Genomic DNA, 27,620 nt, shown 5'->3' with positions numbered 1-27,620 from the left:
CAGAGGAAAGCTCAATGAGATTCATACCACTAAGATAGAGCTGCCTTGTAAAATAAAGCTTCACTGAACTTTAAAATCAGTGTTGTGTACATTTGCAACTTTTTTTGCATGAAGAATGCCCCCACCAAGATACAGTGGCCATGATTCTGAGGAAGCAAACCTTTTGAAATTTCCTGAGCATTTGCAGTCAAAGTGAAATGGTAGCATAATCAGATGCAGTCCTGTATAACAAATGAATAATATTTGGCTTCTTTCTTTCTTTCTTTCTTTCTTTCTTTCTTTCTTTCTTTCTTTCTTTCTTTCTTTCTTTCTTTTCTTTCTTTCTTTCTTTCTTTCTTTCTTTTTTAAATTTGCCCTCTACAAGTTGGAATTTTCTCAGACATTCATCCTGTCAGGACATCAGACTAGCCTTGCACATAAGAACTATTTCTATGTTTTAAAATAACTACTCTTAACTATATGACATTGCTTCCCACTGTTCCACTCATTAGCTAAAAAGTAAATTGAGCCCCTGGTATCTACTGGGAGCTCAATTTCTAGACAGTAGCAATTTGGGGATCTTCCCCAAACTGGTTATGTCTTCCTCACCACTAGAGTCCCTTCCACTGCTTGCGTTTCTTCCTGTTTTAATCTCACTTTTAGTGAAGTGTGTATTTGCAATAAATGGCTCATGAATGAATTGCATCTCTATCTATCCTAAGATGTATTACAAAGGATTCCATATCACTTGTCTAGTGATTCACTCATTCCTGTGACCTCTTCTTCTAGTAACCTCAATCTTTGTAATACAAAAGTTCACCTTCTGGGTTGATTTTGTTCAAGAGTCTTCAGTTTGGTTTGCCTCTTGGTTGATCTATTTTTCCCCACCGCTGAACCGGTTCCCATAATCACACACCTTTGCTTTTCATTTCCACAGATCAAGGGATCAACATTTACCGAAAACCACCCATCTACAAACAGCATGGTAAAACCCTCTTTCCTCCGCGTAGCTTTTAAGTAGTGATATCAGCTGAACTCTCTGCTGTCTGTCCTCTGAAAGGCTTCCCTGCTGCTGCTTTTGAGAATCAAACTGGGGCACCCAGCGTGTTATGCCTTTATGGTTCCCTAACACGCAAATGTTGTGAGATTGGTTTTCCTAGATGGAGAACGCTTAGTTTGGTTAGGAAACTCCTAGGCAACCTTTGAGCCCATGAAACCATGTATCGTTGCATTCCTAAAGAAGGGAAGGTACTGCTCACACAATAATTCACAAATACCGGTTTTTTTGTATGTGCCATCAAATAATTTAACCAGCCTCTATAGTAATTTTGTTGAGCTTCTAATTAGTTTAAGTAATTAAAATAGTGAAGGCCAGCAACCTAGAAAACTTAGCTGGACTAAGTCTACATTAATTTGACTGTCCAATTCCCCAGATGTCTGCACCTTGCAGTGGAATGGATAGGACACACCCAAGACCAAGGCCCTGGTCCCCAGCCCTTCCCCTCAATGGCTCTATGATATCATGGACATGATTTCTCTGCCCCTCAGTTTTCTTTTAGACAAAAACCAGTAAGTTAGGCCAGCCACTCTCTGAAATTCCTGCAAATGAAAATCCCTAATAACAGATTTATAACTGTGTTTTCCTTTTCTGGAAATAGAGAATTTTTAAACCCAGGAAATCATATTACCATAGGTAGATCACATTTCCCTCCACCCTTATTAGGTCTCTATAGATTAGATGCCATAAATCTTTGTGAATGGATAGAAAGCCAAGACTGGTCTTCAGGTGACATCAGAAAATTATACACATAACATGCCTGGAAAGTTGAAGGCTGCCATTAAAATCTAGTTGACATTAATGAGTCCTTAAGGATTAGGATGACCTGAAAAGCAAAGAAAGTTGAAAATGCACACAGGAAAAAATTGAGGCCAACATTCTAGGGGGAAAAAAAAGATTGTACATATTGTAATGGTTCTACCACTGTGATTTTTTTTCTTTTTTTTTTTTTTAAGATTTTACACCGTGTGCTCGCTTTTTTAAGTTTGTTAACATTGTTTTTGTTTGTTTTTTTATGGTTTAATGTCTTCTCACCCACTCATTAACATGTGAATGTTTACTGACTTCACCAATTCTAATGCGTAAGTACTTACTGTTTGAAGTCATGCTTTTTTTTTTCTAAATTTACAAATGAGACTCCAAGAGTTTGATTTATCAATGTAGAAACTGTTTTTATTACTAAAATCTCTAAGGCCCTGCCTCTCTAAACAAAAATAATCAAATGATTAAGATTTAAAGAGATTGGATAGGGTTGGCTTATTTATTTAAAAGAGATTGGCTATTTTTTTTAATGAAATGTAACTCTGACTTGACTCTCAGTTTGTTGTAATTAAGAATAGCACAGCCACAGTGGCAGTTCCCAAAGAACATTCTGCAAAAGAGCAGTTCCATGTGATAGAAATAGAAGGTACATCAAACCCGGTGTCTGGGCCCCAGTGCATTTGGAAAATGCTAGACTTAAATACAGTCACTGTTTTTTTGTTTTGTAATGAAGAACATCTCAGTCTTTAATATGCTAACACATCTTTAAGAAGGTGATATAGTAGGCAGTGTTTTCCCAGCTGAATTTTTTATTTTTTCTCATGAGGTTAGAGACTCAGAAGCGCTACCCCATGCTTGGCCTACACTTCACCCCTTATGAGCATATAGGGTGACCGTGGTCAAGTCACTTAAGGAAAACGAGACCCAGAGGGTTACTAAAAGAATGGGGAATTTGAGCTAAGGGTTCAAAACATTATTTCCAGATTTTAAAATATGTGAGCCCAGAGAGGGGGGGATAGTTTTTACTTAAAGCATTATGACTATATTTTAAATGTTTAGTAGCATCCCAGGCCAGTCTGCCAAATTAGCCAGAATCAGGGTCTGACCATTTAGCCTGATTTGTTTTGTTGCAGCTCTGTGATTAGATTTGGAGTTCTAAGCCAGCGACAACTCTAAGCAGAGCCATTAAGAACCCTGTGAACTGAGGCCATCGTTAGTCTGGCTTTTGTTGTCTTGAAGTTGGAAGGCTCACTTAGGCGTGCAGACCCTTGAGGGAAATAAGGAGTGTTTTGCATACATTCATAAGTCAACATACGAAAGGCACAATGCTAAATTCCTAGAAGCTAAGCGTGGATTTTCCCATTGCCATTTCTCCTAGGACTCCAGACACATTATATATATGTAAAGAGTAGAATGAACTAGACAGATGATCGCTGAAATGAACAGATACAAATACACAAACATACAAAGCCAGCCCTCTTACGGTTAACAACTACAGTCAGTGGACGGCGTCATGCTTTTAACTTAGCTCTTTGATTTCAAACTACTAATTCAAATTTCTGATTGCTCTAGAAGAGTATCATCTGATGGAACTTTCTGTGATGACAGAAATGTTTGTTCTACGATGGTGCTTCCAATATGGTGGCCACTCATTACACATGGCTATTGAGCGCTTCAAATGTAGCTCGTGCAACTGAGGAACTGGATTTTAATTTTATTCATTTTCTGGTTTCATTTAATTTTATTAATCGAGGTAGCCATGCGTAGCTAGAGCTAGTATCGGATGGCCCAGCTCTACAATAAGGTATTTCAGATGTAGAATGAAATTTTGCATCCAACAGAACATAAGGAAAATCACTTGTCACTAGGCGCCACTGAGTGACTGGGCAATTGCTAAGAGCCATAAACAGCTTTCTGGAGTTGAAACTTTTGCCAGAAAACAAGACAACTATGGAAGTGGGTTGTACCACCATGGCCTTGCAGACCGATAGCTAAGCTTCCCCCCCCCCCCCGATTCCCGCCTAGATGCAGCTGCCTTAGCAGCCCAGAGCAAGTCTTCAGAAGACATCATCAAGTTTTCCAAGTTCCCAGCAGCCCAAGCTCCAGATCCCAGCGAGATACCAAAGATTGAGACGGATCACTGGCCTGGGCCCCCCTCACTTGCCGCCGTAGGTATGCAACTGCTGTGGCTAAGCCAAAACGGACAAATTGGTAGGAGATCACAAAACGAAATGCTTAAAACTATGCAAAAAAAATGTGTCCTATCGTAAAGACATTTAGGAAAAGTATGACCAGAGCATTTGGGTGCCAAATGCTTCAAAATTACAAAAACCCAATCACGAGAGCCTTGCGCTCACCAACCCGCTGAGAGACAGCCATAACTGGTCTAGAACAGATGATCTGCAGGGACTCTCAGAGTTACTGCAGAATCAGTAACTTTTGAACTAGTTGAACCAAAGCCTCCCGCCAAGAACACCGTTTATAAGTAGAGTCTAGTGGGTGACTTTACCAAGTGTCCACAGAGGTGTGACTTCTCTCAGTGACATTTGTTTTAGGTTATTTCTGGGTTGAAGTTACAATTCTCTTAACAGCCAGTCCTAACACTGAAGCACTTCTACCTTACTCGTGAGATCACGTTCTCCTTTACTAAGAAAGGCTGTCACCGAGTAGTAGGTGTTCTGGAATAACCACTCACATGAAGTTATGTGATTTTCCATCTCATTTCCATGAATTCTGTGCTAACATGTCACGTTCGAGCTGTTTCATTCTTTGCTTTGAACCACAGATTTATGCTTTAGAACCGTGTCTGTGTCTTTCCTGTTTTGCAAGTTGTGAAATCACTTGGCCTAAAAAGGGGTATTTAGCAAACACAGAAGCTAATACTGAAGATTTAGTGAGTCAGTTTTGCAAAGATAGAAGTATCTTCTCACATGTCTGTTGACAACCTTTTTTAAAAGGCCTTCAATTTTCCAAATTTTCTTCATCATGCTTTTTCTCATCAAGCCATTTTCCAGAATAATTTTTACAAACAGTATAAGTGGACTTTAAAGCAATCTATATTTACAGAAATACTTGAGGGAAAATCTCCCTCCTTCGTTCATTATTCCCAAGTACTCTGTATATTATGCTGACTTAAGATTTATTTAATTCTTGCAAACTTGAGTCTTTTCATTTTTATTAGCATAGATTAAAGAGAGTAAATTCACATTGACATTTATGATTTTAGGAACTAAGAATCAATCAGTCCTCAGCTTTTCCCTGCCAGTTTGTGCCCTGCAGGCAGTTCTTGTGGCCTTTGAGGTTCGGTTCAGTCATGTTGCTTTGTAGGGACACATACAGCTAAATTTGGGGCAGAGGAAGAAGAATATTTTGTGATTAAAATCATCACCACTAAATAGTTTTTAGGTTCCAAAGTGAAGAAAATTTCTGGCCCGTTAATCAAAAGGATGAAAACTGAGACTATAGGTTAAAGTTTATTTTGATTAGATTAGCAAGCTTGCCTGTTTCCTCCCACAGCCAGATTAATCCAAGCAATTTAGGAAAAACAATAATTATCTTAATTTTACAACCATTTGGACAGATTCCTCCCTTTCACTCCCTGTCTCCCCTTTTCCAAGAAGCTTAAAAATTGTAAGTGATTTGCTAGATTGGAATGAAATAAGTAACTTTTTAGCTGTATTAATGCTATTTTATTGACCTATTAGCATAAAACTCTCTCGTGACCATTTTTGCCAAGGATTGAGGGAAGGAAAACATTGGAGACTCATCCCTTAAAAGGAAAATAAAAGCATGCTTTTTAGTGAATTTAAGGGCAGAGGGAGGGTGATTGTATGACAAGTCTGTTCAGAAAAAGAGAACACGAGAGAGTGACGATCTTACCTATTGGGTGGTATGTGCGTGAACTTGGGTTCCCCTCTTTGAAAATTGACCTCCGAGAGATCCAAATAATAACTCTAGATGCCTTCCCGCCTATGACAGAGGGCTGCGGCCAGTGGCTGATGGGATGACTGAGCCCCAGCCGTAAGGGCACGCCAAGTTCTAACTGAGCAGATCAGTTGTCGGGAGGCCAAAGGTCATGCCTTACCAGATCACGCGTTGAGCTGGCCTGTCAAAGGAGGCCCCCGTCGCGAGAAACCCACCTGCAGGGCTCAGTCGGCGGTGGGCCCTCTTTTCCTTGTGTTGTTCGTGAACGTTAAAGACTGCTGCCGATTTTGCCATCTGGACAAGTTGAGCGCAGGTGGACTAGTGCCTTAAGATCCCCTTGCCATGGGGCTCATGTGAGAAGTTGTCTTTGCTGTGGAATTAGGAGCCGACATGAGACGCAGATCTAGTGGCAGAGAGGAAGATGACGAGGAGCTTCTGAGGCGCCGGCAGCTGCAGGAAGAGCAACTGATGAAGGTTTGTCCTTAAGCTACTTTGCTGCAAAGTCTCCAATTCAGTTCCATAGACCCGGAAGTTTCAGTGAATGCGATGGGTGGGCCACCAAGGGAGTGAGAGGTGGTCCCGGCCCTCAAAGGGCCCGAAATCCGGTAGGCGACCGAAGACGGGCCTCAGGTGACTATAAGACAGGGTACTTAGTGGGTTCCGGAAGAGATGGCCTGGAAGCTGGAGGTCAGGGGGACGTGGAATGTTCGAGCTTCTGTGAGGAGAGCGTGACCGCGTGGGGCATGTGTGTGCAGTGCACGCTTGAAAGGGTGCCGAAGGGCCAGGTGGAGCCACGCTGTCACCCATGTGGTGCAACACCTGCCTTCCTTCCCCCAGGGCAGCTTCTGCCGAAGGAATTCCCTTGGGACTGAGTATTTGTCCAAGTCTTTCCTCAGGACTTGTAGGACCTAATATGTTGATGTGGGCCAGGAGGGAAGGGACAAAATGGGCTGCCACCAAGAAACCCGCATTATACCCCTCCCACAACATCCCAGGAGACCAAAAGAAGGATAGTCCATTATAGCCTGGGGTAGAGGGAGCCAGGAAATTATATACTCTCCCGCCAATAAGAAACTAATGAATCCGCTCCAATGACATTTTCCAAAGATACTTAAGCATATGGGAAACGCACAAGATACTAGTTGTATGGAGGGAAAGGATACAAAGTTGTACTTACGGCATGAGCCCAGTTTTGTATAATATGCGCATGGAAAAATACAGGATGGATAGAAATCAAAATGTAAATGGTGGTTATCTCTGAGTGGTGGACTATGGGCTACTCTTCTCTCCTTCTAGATTTTCTAAAGTCTGTGCAACGAGCATACATTACTTGTGTTTTCTTGTTTTTAAACAAATCAGCGTAATTTCTTTTTTTAAAGATACTCTCCCCAAACTCCCCTCTGTGCTTCAAAAATCGGCATAGGCACATGCCTCCTGAGGTCACCTCAGGGCACGCTGGGCAGGGCAGAGGAGAGAGAACATTCTTCTGACATGGCCTAGGGGAATGGTATCTGGATATTAAAAAAGGCTAAGAGGGGTTCAAGGTTCAAAACCTGGCCTACCCTCTGGGGAACCACCGGCCTCTGGGTGGTTCACTGTAGAGTCAGAAACTTCTTGCAGGACCTTCTCAAACAGAAACTGCCATCTCTGACCATAATTGTGGACTCCTCTTTTATCTGTCTTTTCTCTGTGAATAGCTCAACTCAGGCCTGGGGCAGTTGATATTGAAAGAGGAGATGGAGAAGGAGAGCCGGGAGAGGTCGTCCCTGTCAGCCAGTCGCTATGATTCTCCCATCAACTCAGGTGAGCAGCGGACCCACTGCCTTCTCCCAGCGGGAGCCGGCCCCCTGCCTGCAGGGAGCCTGCCTGGCCTGTTCCAGGAGAGGCAGGGACACTTCTGGTGTGTTCTCCGTGAAAGGAAGTACAGGAAACCCACTGCGTGTCAGCTTAGCTTACGAGGATGCCGTAGTTCTTCCTTAAATGTGTATCTTCTTCATGACGGAAGTGGGCAGGGGGGCCCTGGGAGGATTTTCTGAGGGTCTGTTCAGAATACTCATCTTAGAGGGAATCCATGAAAGGAAATCCTTACAGAGAACAAATGCTTTTGGAGCATTTAGAGACACGGGTGTATCATGTATATCTGTAACGTATGGAATACACACACACACACACACACACACACACACATACACACACACACAATTAGAAGTAAACATAAAGGAAAAGCTCAATCACTGAGAGGTCTAGATCAGGCAGGGAAGGAAGAAGGTACATAATCAGGATCTTCTGTCTTTCTGGGTTTTATGCCCCCTGCTGGGAGAGGAGGACATCCACATACACAGAAGTAGCCACTGACATTCTCTTACCCTAGAAAGGGTCTCAGACTTTCTAAACCCATGTACTTTCAACTCCTCTTACCTTATTTCTGTTAGAGAAGAACTATGATTTTTGGCTCAAGGGAACTTGATTTTGCAAGAGACTTCTTAACATTTGATGAAATTGATTTACCCTTTTAATCTGGAACACCGTATGACAATGTGAATCAAGCCCTTATAGTTCATTTCATTTTGACTATTCTACTCTTTAAAAAAAGAGAAAGTCAGGGCATCTGGGTGGCTCAGTTGGTTAAGCGTCCAACTTCGGCTCAGGTCATGATCTCCCAGTTCCTAAGTTCAAGCCCTGCATCGGGCTCTCTGCTATCAGCACAGAGCCCACTTTGGATCCTCTGTCCCCCTCTCTCTGTCTCTCTACAGCTTGTTCTGTCTCTCTCTCTGTCAAAATAAATAAACTTTAAAAAAAAGAAAGGGAGGGAGAGAATAGAATGCTTTTTGATTATAGAGACCTTGAACAACATTTTGAAGACATTGTGATTTTACATTCAGATATTCACTGAAAGAGCTGAAGACAAGCAGAGTTGCTTTTGATACTTTTGAAGGAGATTACTTACACACTGGGCTGAAAGAGTTGATCAGTATATTTCCCCCTGCTTATATTTGTCATAAGTCAGTGCCCTCTTAACCCACAATATTTCTTCTCCCGTGTTCTGAACTAGTGTGTACTTGTCCCTCTTAAAGTCTCTTTAACAGTATGTTTAGCGTTTACTACATTCAAGCCCTTGTGTTAAACATTATTTCATTTATTCTCACAACATGCCAATGAAGTCGATGATGTTATTATCATCCCCATTTCATAGATCAGAAGACAGGAGCAGGAAATTTAAGTAACTTACCCAATGTCACATTATTAGTAACTAGCAAAACTAGGATTCAGGAGTCCAAGTGTTATAACCTCAGAGTGCACGGGAATGCCCGGCTGCCTCTCCGAGATGCCTCACTGGCATCCATCTTGCACTGAGTGGTTTACTAATCTTCAGAGCTCTGTCTAACTCTATAACCCTGTTCTATAAGAACATATAGCACTGTATCTACATGAGTCAAGAAACAAAGACTAACAGAGATGAAATCCCGAGAGGTGCCAAGTTGCAGAGCCAGAACTCAAACCCAGGTCTGCTCCCCCGAAAGCCCCATAGTTGATGTAGTGCGAGGCTGTTGATTAATGGGCTATTAATGGGGAGACTCCATTAATGGGGTGGCTTATCCCACGCCTCTCCTGGTGGGCCAGGAGAGCATGACATTTACACGGTTGGCTTTCAGGTCACTTATTGCTGCCAGACCAATGGGGCATGAACGTATGCATCCAGGTAGCCCTGGGTTCAGATCATCGCTTAGCGGTTTATAAGATGAGTGACCTTGGGCAAGATACTTAACTTCTCTTAGCCCCTATTTCTCCTCCTATGAAATGGAAATAATAATGGTATTATTAGGGTTGTATTGAGGATTCGGAGATAAAGCAGCATCAGGCAACTCTTTCCTTCTCCATCCATTCCCTGCATCACCCAAATGTGGTGGCCTTTCAGGAACATTAGAGCCCAACATTATCTGGGTTATTTTTTTCTATTTTTCTATGGATCTTCTCTTCTGTAAGGTAGAAGATAAATTGTCAGTTTCATTACAGCTGGACTTCTGGGGGCACCTGGCTGGCTGAGTCGGTACAGCATGCGACTCTTGATCTTGGGGTCGTGAGTTCAAGCCCCACATTAGGGATAGAGTTTACTTTTAAAAGAAAGAAGCTTTTAAGAATTGGACTTCTGATTTCCTCTTTTTTTCTTTTTTTACCTTTTCTCATTCAGCTTCACATGCTCTATCATCTAAAACCTCATCTCTCCCAGGCTATGGAAAAAATGGGCTTCACCGGGTAAGATTTCTCAATGAATTGTTCCTGAGTTTATTCCTTCTTCAGACCTGGTATGAAGCGCTGACATAGTGTCTGAGTATGTCTGATAACATGATCTCAGTCCTAGGATATGAAGAAAATTATAATCTCTGATATCGTGGCAAATCACTTTGAGTTACAGGCAGAATAAAATAGTTCTATTGAGAGAAAGAGAAATTGACTGTAGATGGAAAAATAACCTCTATAAGCTCGTGGGAAGACTACATTAATTGATCGTGTGGCAAATATTTCAAGCTAAAAGTAATAACTTGAGCCCTTATCTCTGCTGTGAAAAGATACAGGAAAGTTCCTTGCAATCACCCTCCCCCCAAAGCATAGGACAAATGTAATTGCGTAGCTGTGTGAAGAAACGTATTTTTATTTATTGGCAAAAGATAACCTGCTTACCCAGGTCCTGCTGCCATCGGAGGCATCGCGAAAGACAAAGAGATTCCATAATAGTAGAAGAAAAATAACAAGGGCCCAGGAATTCAGCTTGGGAAGAACTCTTAGGATTTTGTAAATCCTTTCTTTCTTTTCACCTGGCTCTAAAACCGTCACGGTGGAGTGGATTTTCTAACGATGTGTTGTTCTTCCTCATCTCAGCCTGTTTCCACAGACTTTGCTCAGTACAACAGCTATGGGGACGTCAGCGGCGGAGTCCGAGGTAAGGCCATCGCGGTCACACTGCTGACTGACTGGCTGTGCAGTCACAAATACATGGTCTCTGTTCGTGCAGTCTGCCCTCCGAAAGTCGGATCGCAGCTAGCCTGTGGGAGCTCACGGAGCATGTATTAAAATCGCAAAGCGTCACCACTGAAATGAGACCAGAGAAGCAGAGTTTGTAAGAATGAATTCGTTGCTCCTGCCATGTGCCGAGCACTCCACCACATAGATCTCTGGAGTTACGGCACACTCTAAGCAAGACACGGCCCTACTGTCAAAAATGCACATGAGGGGCGCCTGGGTGGCTCAGTTGGTTGAGCGTCCGACTTCGGCTCAGGTCATGATCTCACAGTTCACGAGTTCGAGCCCCGCGTCAGGCTCTGTGCTGCCGGTTCAGAGCCTGGAGCCTGCTTCAGATTCTGTGTCTCCCTCTCTCTCTGCCCCTTCCCTGCTCACGCTCTGCCTCTCTCTCTCTCTCTCAAAAATAAATAAACATTAAAAAAAAATGCACATGAGTGGGGCACCTGGGTGGCTCAGTCGGTTGAGTGTCTGACTTCAGCCCAAGGTCATGATCCCGCACTTTGTGGGTTCGAGTCCCGCGTCGGGCTCTGTGCTGACAGCTAAGAGCCTGGAGCCTGCTTCAGATTCTGTGTCTCCCTCTGTCTATCCCCCTCCCCCACTCTGTCTATCTCTGAAAAATAAATAAACATTAAAAAAAATTATTTAAAAAAAAAGGCACATGACTGAGTGAGACACAGGGACAGGTTGAGGTGACAAGAGAGAAGCTTCCAGAGATACATGCTGTAAGCAGAGAAGGCGGAAATACCTTCAGGGTGTCGGGGAAAGCCTCCGTGAAAAAAGGGTGTTTTTAACTGATAACTGAAACAGGAGTAGGCATCTCCTAGCTTCAGGGAGACAGCGTGTCCAGAGACCCCAGCAGAGAGAAGAACGCGGTGCCTTGTAGAATGTCTGCGGAATTGCAGTAGAATATTGTATATTAATGTGTCGTGTTTTTCTCTGATCTTTCTCTTCTGAAATTTTCTTTTTCTTTCCTTTCTAGACTACCAGGTATGGAACACTGTCTTTCTCAAGTTGTTGACCACGCCAGCAAAACAGCCATTTACCAGTCTAGACTCGTGTGGCGGCTCAAGGGAAGGGTTTCTGTCGAGAAGATTCTTAACTTGGGTTGATTGGTCTGATTCATTAGCCCGGAGATGTGAGGAGCCGTAAGGATCAGGAATGCCTGATGTCCACGTCAAGCTGGCCCCGCAGGCCTTGGGGACGTGGCATGAACCAGGCCAGGTGTCCGAGGACTCTTGCTCTGGCCTCAGAGCATCCTCTCTGTGACAGAAGTGGACCAACATCAAGGGTCTGCCCACATACAGTTTTCCCTTTCAGTTTTAACCACTCCGAGCTTTGGGTCCTCCCCTCCTTCCCGTGGTCCCAAATGCAAAGAAATTCCTGTCCTGTCTGGTACCATTTCTTTTTTCCTAGACCCTAGCCTTATAAAATCATGGTGGAGGATGGGGGCGGGGGGGAATGCAAAGAAAACTCAGAGTAAAGTAAGAAAATAATCACAGACTTGGAAATTTTTTAATATACTGTATACTTTCATGTGTGGAGCCTAAATTAGGAATTAATAGTTGTTTTTAAAGTTTATTTCCTTATTTGGAAAGAGAGAGAGAGCATGAGCAGGGGAGGGCTGGAGAGAGAGAAGGAGAGAATCCCAAACAAACTCCGCATTGTCAGTGCAGAGCTGGACCTGGGACTTGATCTCAAGAACCAGGAGATCATGACCTGAGCCGAAATCAAGAGTCGGATGCTTAACCGACTGAACCACCCAGGGGCCCCTCAATAGTTATTAAGCCAGGGTCTTTCCCCACTTAATGACAGAAGAACAGTATTCCCAGTATCCCTGCTCTTATGCAGAAAGGATTTCATTTTTGAAATATTTATGGTGATCACAATGGCACATCTGTAAAACAGGATTTGAGACAGAAACAGGGAGTTTGGGGCGGCCACACGGTTCCCCCCTCAGCTCCCCACGCTGTCATGTGCTCCTTAAAGCGGCTTTTCTGTTGCAGACTCTCCCAGATGGCCACATGTCCGGGACAAGAATGGACCGGGGGGTGTCCATGCCCAACATGTTGGAACCAAAGGCAAGTGTAGCCATTCTCCCGGCTCTCATACGGGAATAGCACACCGGGCCATCACCCTGAAGAGATTTGGTTTTCTGCCGTTCCATCACACTCAGTGTTGAGGTCCACTTGCTTCCAGGCTGATACATCACACAAGCCACATCACAGAGTACCCTGACTCTCCACTGGTTTTGTCACACTGAGTCAACAGGTTTAAGCCCTCACTGGGTGCGGTATGATGTATTCACAGTGAAATACAGCACACCTCTCCTACGAGCTCTGTACTTGGCCCCTGGTACAAGCACTGCGAGGCACGCCCAGTGCAAAGTCGGACACCCACAGACCACCCCAGATGGGGTGACCAGCACATCCCGCTTGCCCAGGACTCTCCCAGTGTGAGCCCTGAAAGTCTGGCATTCCAGGAACCTCCTCGGTGCCGAGCAAACTGGGATGATTGGTTACCCTAGCTCCAGACCATCCTGAAACTCCAGAGGTGTCCAAGGCTATGCTCCCTGGTGACCATAACTGGGACTTATCTCAGTGTCCTCCACCAGAGGGCTTCTGGGCCTGCCTGGCTGCATGGAGTCATGAGCCGGTCATGGAACAAGACCGTCGAACCCTGCAAGGGTACCCTGTCATATAAACCACATTCCTATCATTTCACTTCTATTTTTTACCTTTACCCCCAAGACATAATAGGTTTGTATTCTTTCACTCTACAAAGCCCTCCAAAGGCACAGGGTCACATGAGACATGGTCAGTTGAGAATGTATGAGAACTGGTCCCTGTCCATTGGATATTTGAGGAACACCCATCATTCAGATTCTATAATTACAATGTCTTAGAAGTTCTGTCTTGGGAGTGCTAGATTTTAGGTAGATTCTGCTTGTTAATAAAATGGACAACGGTGTTCTAGAAGAGGTATTTTTCTTTGCTTCTCAGATATTTCCATATGAAATGCTGATGGTGACCAACAGAGGGCGCAACAAAATCCTAAGAGACGTGGACAGAACCAGGCTGGAGGTAAACTAACTAACTAACTAACTAAATAAATAAATAAATAAATAAATAAATAACTATCCCAACTGCAGATACCTGTGCACTTCCCCCAACTTTCCCCAGGCAAAAAAAAATGAAAAGAATCAACCTCATATGTTAGGTAGAACTACGATAACTTGGGATGAAAACCCAAATATACACTTAAGAGATCAGCCTAAATGTGTGGTGAAACCCCAAAGATGACCCAGGAGGCACAGTATGATTTTAGTCATTTTCTGTGGAAACGATGTCGTCATCGTGGTGGCCGGGGTTGTAGAGTGGAATCCATCCTTCTTCAGATACCCTAGAGCCTAACCTTTCCCTGAGCCTGGGTCCAGCTCATCGTGAGAGGGAAGGGAGTGCTGGACGAAGAGTGTCTCTCTCAGCTGTTCCCACATTCCTTGTTGAAGGGTTCTCCGGGTACACACACCCGAGACCTCCTTAGACATGGAATGCTGATCTTTCTACTTTCCATCGGAGTGATTTTAATGAAGAAAAACTCTGGCTGCCAGTCTTAAAAAGAATCATTACTTCTCCCTGACAAAAGGCAGTACCTTTGTATGTGAAGTCAGTCTGGCACAGAGAATAAAGGCTCTACTATCCTGAGGGAACTTTTTAGGAGAGACAACGGATGGAGTCTGTTCTCCTCACAGACCAGGCATCCACCAAAACTCCTGCCGCTGAGCCAGGAGGGAGCCCCTGGGCTCCCCGGAGACCATTCTGGAAGTCTCTCTCTGGCTTTCTTATTACTATGGTCCATGTTCCCTGCCTCTCCTCAACATCCCAGCGACCTGAAATGGAGTTGCCTCTAGGGTGATGGGTCACCTTCCTATGTCCCATCACCATTAAGTATATTCAATAACCATCAATACTCCACCAGCTTTTTTGTCTCCTGGCGAGGGTGCCTCCCCTGGGCCAACCAGGTAAGGATCCAGTGAGGCCAGGGCCTGCTAATAAGCTCAAGAAGTAAACTCCTCTGCCATCATTCTGTCTTGCTCTTCACAATGATCCCCTGTAGACTTGAGAGCAACTCTCAAGGCTCAAGGCCATCCGGGTGGCCATCAGGACTTAACCCCTGATCTTTTCTCCCGTCACAGCGCCACTTAGCCCCAGAAGTGTTTCGGGAAATCTTTGGAATGTCCATACAGGAATTTGACAAGTTACCTCTTTGGAGACGCAACGACATGAAGAAGAAAGCGAAGCTCTTCTAAGCCTCCCCCACCCCCACCCCCACCCCGCCCGCCCCCGCCCCGCGTAGACAGCAGGTAAAAAAAGGACTGACGTGGCAGTGACACATAAGGTGTTGTGTTAAGGCCCAAACTTGATTGGAGAACTTGCAAGCTACTGTCCCTCAGCAACGACGAAAGGGGAAACCTGGTGAAAACACCCACGAGCCAAACTTCGGACCCACCACCGGCAACACTTGCCAAGAAGCAACAGGATAGAAATTTCTGTGTTCCCCACACTCGTGACCTTTTTCCATCACCTTATATACGCAACAGTTCCTATAACTGTTGTGTCACAATAGTGCTGACCGTATGGGTAAGAGCCAGCAAGTGCCCTTAGGACGCCGCATGGAAAAAAAGCAGCTGTAGTAATTCCGAGGTAGGAATATATTTATTATGTAGCACTGTGGCTAAGAAGGAAGAGCCTGAGGGACATATCCATGCGGGCACACCACTTTGCACACCCCTGTCCTCACTGGCCTCGCGAAGCCCGACCTGCGCCCCCCAGCAGGATGGAAATCAGAGTCGGGGCACCGGGCAAGCTCTGCTCTGAGGGGGCTGAATAGCAACCAGAGTCATTTTTAACAGGCTCCTTTTTCTCTACTGTTTGCTAGGACCTGGTTGGCAAATTACTTAGCTATTATTTAAAAACAAAAAAAATTTTTTTTTTAAGAGAAAGAGAGGGAAATGGAATGAAAGGAATATCTCCCTTCATTCTTTTCCTGCTTCAGACTGTGTGCTTCATTCAGCCTCCCCACCACGGACAGCAGCTGTCCCCCCACCCCCCCCCCCCCCCCGGCCCCACTGCCCAGAAAGGAAAGGGAGAGGTTCTCTCCGGTTGTGTGCTGTTAGATGACTTTTGCCCAAGGGGGCTGCGGCACTCATGGCAAAAAAAAAAAACAACACAAAAAAACAAAAAAAACAAAGAAATGTGTCCCGCCCACGCTAGTCCTTCTTTCCACCCAGCATCCTCTGAATCCGATCAAGCCCACCGGCGTTTTGGGGGTGAGGTGGGTTTGAGGTCTTTTCAGTAGTCGGCTAAGGAAAGGGCACGCTTTTCTCTCTGCAATCTCTGCAACTCCAGGGTACATTGCTTCAGACTGATTTAATTTGGCCTTTTCAGCTTTCCTTCTTTGCCTAGCTCTGTTGACTTCATGGTGTGTGTGTGTGTGTGTGTGTGTGTGTGTGTGCGCGCGCGCGCGCGCGCGTGTGTGTACGTGGACGCACCCAGGGTAGTTTGGGGAGTCTGCGTGTACTTTTACATCTCATTTCTGCTTGAACGTTTGTCCGGCCGGGCGGCAGCTTTTCCAAGGAACATTTGCACACGTGCGCCTGACTCAAAGGGCAAGAGTGAGGCTACGCCGCACCCAACAAGGCATCCTTCGTGGAAGGGTGTTGGTGTCAGAAGCCAGCATCCTCCGTGATTGATGGAGCTCAGGTCAGCAGCACGCCAAGGAGAAAACAGACCTCCGATCGGGCTGTGTGTGGAGCTCGGAGCATCGCACCAGAGTTCACCAATCTGGCACCACGAGATTTAAAGCGGGGCCTAGGATTTCACCAAAACGCACGTGTAAGACCGCATCACGGTTCCCGGCAGCTTCCGGCCGTGGCTCAAATGACCTGTGAGTCGGATGAGGGAGGGTCTCTCCAGCTCCACACACGGGAGGCTTTCACATTTATTCGTGTGCACTGGGGGCTCTGCCTAGGAATTGAAACTCTGTTTTAAAGCCAAAGGAGAAATCATGCAAATTCTCTTCCTATGCCTCTGATAATAAAGGCTCAGAAGTTCTTCCTGCTGGCACCAAGTATTTGAACTAGTTGGTAACTGACTCCCGTGGTAAAAAGCAAGGAAACTAGTTCCAGGACCTGTACTGCGAACCTCTAACTTGTGACGCACTCCATCACCCGGGTGCTGTGCTGAGCTCTGGGCCTGCTCAGTAGCACTGTCCTGCACCCTCCCCAAGGGGATCGAAAGCCGCCTGTCCTTTCAGTGCTAGACACTGAATGTTTGAGGACTGTTCTCACAAATAGGAGCGTGTGTGTGTGTGTGTGTGCGCGCGCGCGCGCGTGTGTTGGACCTACTAACGCGTTTTGCAAGTGGCTCTGATGGAGTGGACGAAAGAAGACCGGCTCCTCCTGGGTCTGAAGCCTCCGGACCGCAGCTCGCAGTTCAGTGCCTCTTGCCTCGTTCAGTATTTCTGCCGCCCCAACTTCCCTCCGACCTCTCCTGCACCTGCCACCTCAGGCCCGCGTATCCTAGTCCTTGCTTTGCCCTGGCCCAGTGGGAGGAGTGGAGACCAGAGGGTATTCCCAGTAATCAGTCACAAGCATGGCCAAATGGGTGCCCGTGCTAGGCTGGTGGAGAGAAGTTTTTCATTACGGGGATAAGAAAGGGCCCTCCGTGTTTTCATTGGTTAATGAATTATGACCCATGTGCACATAGATCAAAGGTCAGTGGGAGAAAAATTGCAGCGGTAGTTAAAGATCCGAACCAAAACCTCCCACCAATGAAACTCTACTTCTGTTGTATCTTCTGAATTCAATTCTGCATCCAACCTGGGGAATCGGGGGTGGGAAGCTTCTTTCCGTATTGAGCGTACTAGCCCATTTAAACTGCACCATGCAAAAATGCATTACCAGAAAACGTCAGTAGCCGCCCGTCTACGGGCAGAGCAGCGCTGTGCTCTGGGGAGGGGTTGTAGACAACCATAACATAGAGCGGGTTCCCCAACTCCACTCCCGGCAGAAGATTCCAGCTGGAGGGATGGGCCGTGGGGCAACCTGGTTCTCCTAACTGCCAAATCTATTCTATAGGCTACAATGGCCACTCCGTTTTTTTTAAAAACCGGGCTCAGCATGCTTGTCCTCGGCACGTCCAGGCCACCGTGCGGGACATCCGCGTTCTCTGCTTGAACCCCACTCTGCACCGCACATAAAAATTCCACTTGTTAACGCAGCCAAATGAAGAGATTGTTCCCTCTAGGGAAGGACTCCCACAGCTGGCAAACTTTCCTGGCACGTACCCCAAGGGCTCCATTTTTGAGGGTTGGGCCTACTTGCAATTCCTTAAGCACACATCGATTGCATGAAGCAAAAGAGGCCTCTGGCAACATGAAAGTCAGTGCTTCCTTTACTGTTTCTCCCAGGAGAGCCAGGTTACCATGTAGTCTTCCTGTGTGGTGTAAGAGGAGACGTGAAGATCATTTGGGAACTTGTACAGCCCGCTGTGCACCCACATTTTGGTTTGGGTTAGTTAGGAAATGTTCTTCATGTGACTCGTTCAATAACTAGCAGTAAACTGCCTGTTCTGTGCAACCTCACACAGAAGAGCCAGAGTTCATGGGCACTGTGGCCTGCACTCCCCGTGCAGCTCACGTTCTCAGTCTGTTTGTGCCCGTCAACTCTACCTAGAGAAGTCTTGCTGGAAATGTTTATAAAACTTTCATCTAATTTCTTTACACTTGAAAGCAAACACCTTTTTCTAAAGAATTGCTTCTCAGATGATTATATCAAATATATACGCTTTTGCAAGTTAAAAAAAAATTCAAATTCACTACTTTTGACTAGGTAGGTCTTTCTAAAAATTCTTTCAAAAAGCTTGGTGTTAGTGTCTTGCGTGTCGAAGGGGCAGGTGAGCCCTCTCTCTGACTGTCAGGAAAGATGGTGGAAGGAAAGGAACTCCGTGTCGTCCCCCCTTCTGTGTCCTCTGAGGCAAGCTCGATTTTTAGATCACGTCTTCTGTATTCCTGGTCACTGTTCAGTCTACACTTCCTCAGCCAGCCTTGACCTTCTTGATCTTTGAAATTATTTTCTTTTGATAAACCAAGTGTTTGTGAGTAAGCCCCTACAACTCACTCATTTGTACTCCCTTTTGAAGAATGTTCTCTTAAAAAAAGATGATTTCAGGCTTGAGATTTACAGTTGACCCCACCTTAGAGTGTAATGTACATTAAGGAAACTACCCGACTGTCGTAATGAAAGAAAGCAAAACATTGACTTTGGCCTTTAAAAAAAAAAAAATCGCTTTCCATTTGTTGCCCAGGAAGCAATGAGGAGATGGTGATGGATATGCTTTGCATGTGGATTTTTGTGTTTTCATTTGGACAAATGTAACTTATGGCAAACTCAGAAAGGGGGAGGTGGTCCGTTTAAGCTGAAAGAAACTTTCTAAACAATGTATGCAGACACAACAAAATCGAATCCAACATTTTCTGACGCTTGATGTAATTGGCTGGCAATTGTTATCATTAAATAAAATTCTTCCCCAAAGTGTCTTTCTCAAGAGTGAAGATCCCATGAGTCACTTTTGGAACCTATTCACCAAAGGTAGCAGGAGACAATACTATTTACGCCAACATCCAGAAAGGTGGTGAGCCACTTGATGATGGTCTATGCCCATGTTTCTTTATCCTGTGGAAGAGAAAACAGTTGTCCACCATATCAATGTTCCTCTTGGGTTCCGTGTACAGACCCGTCCGGTAACAAATGTGTGTGGTTTCTGTGAGTGGCCGACAAATCTCTTACCATCCTTTCCTTTTGAGTTTGGTTTAATGGAGGTTTGTTTTTTTTTTTTTTTTTGCAAGTGTCAAAAGACGTCCAGTTCTTCCCTCCCTTTCAAAAATATGAAAGTGAATATTTGGAAGAGCTGCTGTTGGAAAGATGTGTCGTGTCCCCCGTGAAAGTGAGTGGGTGTCCGTCTGTGCCCCGAATACCACATACTAGTATGCAGAGGCAGGGGCGGCCAGCTGGCCCCACGTCGCTGTGCTTTATGGCCCCGACCTGCCCCACGCTCCTGTCGCAAGCAGCACTTGCCGCTTCCCTGCCCCATACTCTGTGTCACTGTTGTGCACTTGCCACTCAGTGAATAAAGTGTGTGCTTTATTCTGTTCATAAATGCCTCCACGCCGTGTTGCCTTTCTTGCTCCCCTGCTCCCTTTAAAGGTCTGTCCCATTTGAACAAGTACCAGCCTGACTTATGACCAGAACAAAATCAGAATACCAAAGCTTTAGGAATGCATTTTTGTCACATAGGAAGGCCGTTTTGGGGGGGTGGGGGGGGGGGGATGCAACGAATAGCAATGGTGTGTTCCAGGACAGTCCAGGAATCCAGACCGGATTGGCCAAGTTGACTAAAGGAAAAATATTGAAAAGAGCTTTGGGGCTGTGCTGGTCTACCTGGTATTTGGTTTTGTGACAAAGAACAGTGACAGTCTCATCATCTGGACAAGAAGGTGGATTGATGAACCTTGAGGACAAGAGCTTCTGAACTAGCGTGAGTGGTTCACCATTTACTAAGAAACTGCAGTGCATTGGTAGAAACCCGTCTTTCAAAGCACCGACTTTAAGTGAAGAAAGTCTTCTAGATTTTGATTCACTTGTTCTCACTGCCACAATTTTGGGCTCGCTGGAAAATACAAGGATGTATGTAGACTCGAGATGCCCTGTTCTGACCATAGCCATTCTACTGTGGGTCTGTCAAGCCTGTTGTCTTAGTCAACTCAGGCTGCTATTAACAGAGTTCCATAGACTGGGTGGCTGGAACAGCAAACATTCATTTCATACAGTTCTGGAGGCTGGGAAGTCCAAGATCCAGGCAGATCTGGTGTCTGGTGAGAATCTGCTTAGGTCTGTAGATAGCCATCTCTGGTTGTGTCCCCACATGGCAGGGAGAGAGGAAGCAAGCTCTCATGCCCCTTCTTATAAGGGTGCCAATCCAGGACACCTGGGTGACTCAGTCAGTTGAGCGTCGACTTCGGCTTGGGTCAAGATCTCAAAGTTCACGAGTTTGAGCCCCACCTTGGGCTCTGTGCTGACAGCTCAGAGCCTGGAGCTTGCTTCTGATTCTGTGTCTCTCTCTCTCTCTCTGCCCCTCCCCCACTTGTGCTCTGTCTCTCTCTCTCTCAAAAATAAAAACATTAAAAAAAATAAGAAGAATGCTAATCCTATCATGAGGGCTCTGTGCTCGTGATCTAATTACCCAAGGCCCCACCTCCTGAGGCCATGCCATCGGGGATTAGGACTTCAGGGTATAAATTCGTGGAGAGCCACGGGGGGGGGGGGGGGGGGGGGAGGAGGGGGGGACACAAACGTGCTACCCGTAACACCTGTGCAGGGGCCAATCACCCTAGCATTCACGCGGATCCTCATCACCAAGCTGGAAACCGAAACTGTGCTCCAGACAGTTGGTACCTTGAGTGTACTAGTGTAGAAAACAGGTCAGGAGGTCCAGCTTGAGGTCTGTGTTCTGGTCGTTTCTGTTTCCACCTGCACCGGCATCACCTCTCTGGGCTGATTACCACAGCCAGCGTTTACCTGCAGCCCTTATCTTGAGCTCTCTGTGGCTTTTGCCACTGTGATCACCATCGCATTGAAGACTGACTCCCTGTGTCGCGTCAGCGGTTAGCCCTCCCACGCTGACAGCCAAGTTCACAGCCAAGTTCACAACCTATGTCGGGAGTCCAGGGCCTCTCGTAATGGCACTTGCCAAGCCCCGCCCACTGCTCAGCTTTTCCTCCCACGATGCCCCGCCTTCGAATCTTGCCCTCCGGCTCTCCCAAACCTCTGCAGGTTCCCTGAACACACCATGCTCTCTCCTACCTCTGCAGCCTTGACAATGGCTTTCCTCCTGTACAACGTCCAATTCTTCAAGGAGGTAGAGAGCAGGAGGATCTGGCCCCAGGAACGAGAGGTAATGGCAACATTAACTATTTGAGATCAGTCGTCCATAGCTCCTTGGAGTTGCCCGTGGGAATTTCCCAGGGGCTCCGTTTGCCCTGAGTTCACACCCTCTCTAAGAACCTCCTTGATGGGCCCAGCCCAACCTGCCCCAGAAAATTCTTCGCGGGCCTATGGTTGAACATCATGTGTGACGCTGTTCAAACGCTGTCTAGTACTATGAGCTTCGCATGTGTCTCTGCTCTTCAGGTCAACTGTAATGAGGCCTCTGTATTGAGTGCCAGGGTTTAAGTTAACCGAATTTCTCATGTCCGGCCTAAAAGACAGATCACTGTGGCTCTACCATACAGGTGAGGAGAGCAAACTCAGTCCGTGGCTAATGAAACATTCTTTTTTTTTTTTTTTTTTTCCTCAACGTTTTTTATTTATTTTTGGGACAGAGAGACAGAGCATGAACGGGGGAGGGGCAGAGAGAGAGGGAGACACAGAATCCGAAACAGGCTCCAGGCTCCGAGCCATCAGCCCAGATGCCTGACGCGGGGCTCGAACTCACGGACCGCGAGATCGTGACCTGGCTGAAGTCAGACGCTTAACCGACTGCGCCACCCAGGCGCCCCGAAACATTCTTGATCACCAGCCAGTAAGGGGCAAAACTGGGATTCCTGAGGCCCGTCTTCAAATCCCACACTGTTTGCTTCCATCTCCATGACCTCCCGAAGGCAAGGACTGCGTCTCCCACATTCTAAATCCCCCGGGGCACATTGCACGGAGGAGGGTCTCCCTGTGAAACCAGCCAGTTCCCTCCAGTAGGCTGTGAGCCCCAGCACCGCCTGCCAAGGTGCTGTTATGAGCAACGGTTGGGAGGTGCTCACTAGCTCTGTATCTTAAAACCAATTATTTAGACTCCCTAGGCCTCAACTTGTTCATCTGTAAAATGGACTGAATACTAGCACCCATCAGAAGATCATTGCTACATTATTCCTCGCACGTCGAGCACTGCACAGCACTCAGGACGTAGTAATTACTCAAAAACATCAGTGATCTTTGTTAAGAGCAGTCACCCACTTCGATTTCAAGACCCCATACACTCTGAGCCTCAGTTTCCTCATCAATAAATTAGGAGTGAATACTTGCTCTCTGGCTACGTTCTGGGCTTGTTAGTCTCAGGCACAGGAGAGCATTGTATCGATAGGTGATATTGGCTATGGAGAGTTTCTAGGTACTACTTTAAATAGTTCAATCGTTCAAGAAGTTTAGTTTTTGTTCTGGGCTTTTTCTCCCCCAGCCTTTATATGAATACTGCAGCATGAAAGCAAGCCCGCAACTTCTTTTATACGCTTCAAAAACAGCCCTCTCTTTGTCCAATAATAGTCTAAGATTGAGATCCTCTGAAGATGTGCCAAGGCATCGTAACAACAGAAAGGATTACACGGCAGTTAAGTGCAGGCTATGGGGTCAAACTGTCTGGGTTTGAGTTCCAGCTCCACCAATAAACATAAGCTTTTATTAATAAAGTTGCTGCTGTGTAATAAAGACCTTTATGTGCCCAGTCCCAAGCTAAGTGTATTATGTGGTTTATTCCAGGCTGCTCTTTACCTTCCCCTGCCACCCTCGCTCCCCAACTCCCCAGTTTCAAGTTCAGCGTGTAGGCAAGTGTCCTGCAGAGAAAGGCTCAGGGGCCCCCACAGGCACCGTGGCCAGCCAGGGTGGTAGGTGCTCAACATAGAAGCATCCAAAGATGTCAGCTCAAGACTCAGCTCCTCCCGAGGGGTTTCATAGCTGTTGGGCCCCAGTGTTTCCTCGGTCAGGAGAATTCTCTTCAGCTACCTGAGGGATGCTTAGAAACTCCACCTGCAGAAGAGCGGAGACTCGTTTTCATGAAAGATGGCTTTGTTTCCGGAAAGATCTTTCTGTTTTACTTCAAAACAACCAAGGCAGCAAAGGCTGAGCTGCCAGTCCTTCCAGTGTTTGGGCATACTTCCTCAGTTCCAGAAAGCCACCTCCTCGGCCCCTCCTGCCCATCACTGGAAGGGGGGGGGGGGGGGTCTCCTCCCTACAGGCCAGCCTTGCCTGGGTGTGCCTCCAGCCCTGCCCTGTTGGACGTGCTCATTGTTGGCCGGAAAGCCCTGGGAAGGGTGGAGACTTGGTGCTGGCAGCTTTTGAGAAAGCCCAGGGTGGTCAGAGGACCGGTGCCCAAAGCTTCTGGGAATCCCAACCCCAGGCTTGAGAACCTACCTCCACACCCTAGATTTCCTTCTCCCCCACGGTAGGCCAGGACTCTGACAAAAACTCAGAGCGTTCTCCCTTTTCACTTCTACAGCCTTCAGGGGTGGGCTGTAATGAGTCAGGCCCCTGGAGGAGGGTGTAATATGTCTACATTTATTTTACTTTCTCATCTCAACTGGATAAAAATGCTCTCCGGGGCCCACCATTGTACTAAGCACAATGGCAGCCCCTGGAGAGGGTTTTCCGTATTTATTTGTGCTGTCCCCCTGTGGCTGTCTCTTACCTCAGCCTTTCCCCTCAGCTAAAAAGAAAAGTTGGCTTGGGAAAACCTCTCCTCCAAAGCAGAGGCAGTTTCTGCTTTACCCACAGCATGTTTTAGTGGCGGGACCTCCCAGAACATCCCAAAGGGCAAAGACTTGGGTGGCTTCCAGACACAGACCTGGGGAATCTAGCTCAAGTGCACGTGAGTCCAGATGATAAGGAAAGGATGGATGGTGGCAGCAGCAGACATTTGGTGAAGGCCTTTGGAACTCCTGAGTACTTTGTGTAGAGCATTTCAATCTGTGGAGGTAAACCCAAGACTCTGGCAGGTGGGTAGGCTTCTCACCCCTCCCATCAAGTCCAAAAGCTACATTCCTCTGAAGGCTGCCATCGTTCTCTGGGGTGTCCACGTTGGCACACGCGACTTTCTGACGATTTGTCAAAAGGACCATCTTTGCAAAGACAGACACCAGCCTCTCTCCGCAAAGTGGAGCCTGGCCATGAACAACATTTTGTTCTACACCGGACAGATATTGGCACAGAAAAGAGTATACGTCCTTCCATTCCTGCTCTTGTCTCGGAACATACTTTTCTTAATGAAAGCGAGAAAATATTCGTGGCAGTGACTTCCCATCAGATAGGAGCAAAAATCAGCTGGATTCTCCTGGGGATTTTTTTTGTTGTTGTTTTCATTTTTGTTTTAATAGAACAATTACTTCTTCCCACAAAAACAAGGTGTTGCAGGCAGCTCAGAGTGAAACGCTGGTATGTCTTAATCATAATCAAATGCCTTCCACCAGATGCACACTTTTACATGCATTTCCAGTGATTCCCCACCAGCAATCCGGGTAAGGGTTAACCTTGGATACACAGATCAGAGGTTGCCTGGTTTGCCCAGGCTCTTGGGCGGGGGGAGGAGCCAAGGTTAGCCCAGGTCTAACTGCAAAGCTCATGCTTCAGTCCACAAGGAGATTTCTGATTCCATAGTTCTAGGGTGGGAGCTGGGAAGCTGTATCTTTAAACCAAATTGAAAAGCCTCTGTGCAATTTGTTTTCAATGTTTATTTATTTATTTTTGTAAGAGAGAGAAACAGAGTGTGAGTGGGGGAGGGGCATAGAGAAAGAGACACAGAATCCGAAGCAGGCTCTCAGCTGTCAGCCCAGAGCCCAACACTGGGCTTGAACCCACAAACCGTGGGATCATGACCTGAGCCGAAGTCAGACACTTAACCAACTGAGCGACCCAGGCGTCCCCCATATGATTCTGATGATCAACCAGCTTTGGGAACACCCTGCCTCACATGGCAGCATAGTCTCAGGTCAAGATCGGAGCTGGTCTATGACTAAAGGAGCATCTATCACCAGTCTTTGTTACTCATTGTCACCCTAATTCATGGAACCAGCAGTCAGACGAGGCCTGGAAGTTTGCCCTTACAGAGAGGCAGACAGTCCCTGGTGGCCTCCCACAGAGTCACCAAGTCATCCACATCCCAGTCCTCTGAACAGATTACATCAGAACCGGCTCAGATGTCGCCTCATTTGCAAGGAGATTAAGGAGGCTGAAAGAAGATTGAAAGAAGCATGAGATGGGAGGGAAGCAGTCAGGCTCACTTGTGCTCAAAGGGAAAACAATCCACTGTCATCCATTCTCCTTTCTCCACTCACAACTTTAAGAAACCTCTGAATGTTGAAAAAATGACCTAGAAATCCTGTTACTGTAACCAGAAGACGTATTTTTTTTTCCCCAGTGTGCGCACTGTTTCTTCAGCCTATTGTGTGCTAGGGAGAGGGTGGAAAGAACTCCACTCTTAAATTTTCTATCGAGATAGTCACTTCGAGAAATTTAGTAACTCTCTTCAGGACCTGGCTGGAGTGGAAATAAGAACCAGGAAGCCAGGAGTTGTGATTACAGATTCTTCTTTTACATGAAAGCACTTGTAAGTATGTATGTGTATATGTATGGTCTATATTTCAAGTCATCTCTATGTCCAGCATGAGGCTTGAACTCATGACCCCGATATCAAGAGTTACATGTTCTACCAACTGAGCCCGCCAGGTGCCCCCGGTTGTTTTCATTTTTGAATCCTAACCTATGAAAGCATTTATCGTGGGTTGAACTCGTGACCCCTACCCCCAGAAGATATGTCCACCCAGAACCTCAGAATATGCCCTTATTTGGAATAAAGGTCTTGGCAGATATAATGAAGAGGGTCTGGAGATGAGATCACTCTAGATTCAGGTGAGCCCTAACTCTGACGATGAGGATCCTTATAAGACTGAAAAGAAGACACAGGTACATGCAGAGAAGAAGCCCATGTGAGGACAGAGGCCTAGATTCCAGCTGTGTGGCCACACGCTGAGGAATCCAGGAGCCACCAGAAGCTGGAAGAGGCAAGAAGAATCTTCCAAAGGATTTAGCGGGAGCACGGCCCTACCTACACCTTGATTTTGGACTTTTGGACTCTAGAACCGTGTAAGAGAATAAATGTGAATCTGCGACCCTTGACCGGAGAAGTTTCCTTCCCTCTTCCCCATGTAGCCAAAAAGTGGATGGCACATGAAAACTCTTTCGTGTTGGGGGCATAAAAGTGCAACGAGTGGGGCAATAGAGGGAAAACTGGTGAGAAGTGGCCCTGAAAGCCGGGCCCTTATCGCTCCACTTTTAGGGCCCACACATTATTTCCGTATCCATTGTTACTTTCTACCTGTCAGTATTTCAGATTTTAAAAACGTCCTGTCAGGGCGCTTTGGTTGGTCGTACAACTTCGTGTTCCTGGTTTCTGGGTAATGTGATAAACACTGCTGTAAGAAGGTCACCTAGGATGAAATAACTTCCTGGAGGTCTGAGCCACCAGGAGGTGTTCAAGTACCTGGCACATAGTAGGTGCCCAATGCAGTCAGTGCTTGTTGAAGGACTAGAAATGATTTTACTAGTTGTGCTAATTTTCCTGAATTCTCAATGGCATAAACAGCCCTAAAGCCATCCTAATATCTCATTTTAAAATTCCAATAACAGGGGCACCTGGGTGGCTCAGTCGGTTAAGCATCCGACTTCGGCTCAGGTCGTGATCTCACAGTTCACGAGTTCGAGCCCTGCGTCAGGCTCTGTGCTGACAGCTCAGAGCCTGGAGCCCGTTTCAGATTCTGTGTCTCCCTCTCTCTCTGCCCCTCCCCTGCTCATGCTCTCTCTCTCAAAAATTAAAAACAATTTTTTTTAATTTAAATATATAATAAAATAAAGTTTCAGTAACATTGGGGTGCCTAGGTGGCTCAGTGGGTTAAGCATCTGACTCTTGATTTCGTCTCATGTCATGATCCCAGGATGAGATCGAACCTCGCCTTGGGGTCCCTGCTGAGCATGGAGCTCGATTAGGATTCTCTCTCCCTCTCCCTCTCT

At 46.2% G+C, this 27,620-nt stretch overlaps 1 protein-coding gene across 30 annotated transcripts in view; it reads left to right on the top strand.

Moving 5' to 3' along the window:
* The window catches only part of ABLIM1 (actin binding LIM protein 1), a 292,950-nt gene extending 273,614 nt beyond the window's left edge, over positions 1-19,336 (top strand). For 13 of the 30 annotated variants that reach the window (XR_009252645.1, XR_009252641.1, XR_009252656.1 and 10 more), the window contains 10 exons: positions 917-964; positions 3,824-3,970; positions 6,105-6,196; positions 7,420-7,525; positions 9,912-9,976; positions 10,601-10,661; positions 11,721-11,886; positions 12,745-12,819; positions 13,741-13,821; positions 14,934-15,071. Coding sequence is in view for 4 of the 30 variants with exons in the window: in XM_058697867.1 (XP_058553850.1) it covers positions 917-964; positions 3,824-3,970; positions 6,105-6,196; positions 7,420-7,525; positions 9,912-9,976; positions 10,601-10,661; positions 11,721-11,728; positions 12,745-12,819; positions 13,741-13,821; positions 14,934-15,047 (797 nt within the window). In the remaining 26 variants the exon portion in view is untranslated. Of the gene's footprint in view, positions 1-916; positions 965-3,823; positions 3,971-6,104; positions 6,197-7,419; positions 7,526-9,911; positions 9,977-10,600; positions 10,662-11,720; positions 12,820-13,740; positions 13,822-14,933 lie in introns of those variants that run through there. The other 17 variants (XR_009252638.1, XR_009252648.1, XR_009252650.1 and 14 more) reach the window with 6 other exon arrangements.
* Positions 19,337-27,620: the final 8,284 nt, after the last annotated feature.

This window comes from Neofelis nebulosa, chromosome 13 (assembly GCF_028018385.1).
Source record: "Neofelis nebulosa isolate mNeoNeb1 chromosome 13, mNeoNeb1.pri, whole genome shotgun sequence".
In the NCBI taxonomy this organism is placed as follows: domain Eukaryota; kingdom Metazoa; phylum Chordata; class Mammalia; order Carnivora; family Felidae; genus Neofelis; species Neofelis nebulosa.
This window is presented reverse-complemented; position numbering and strand designations above follow the sequence as displayed.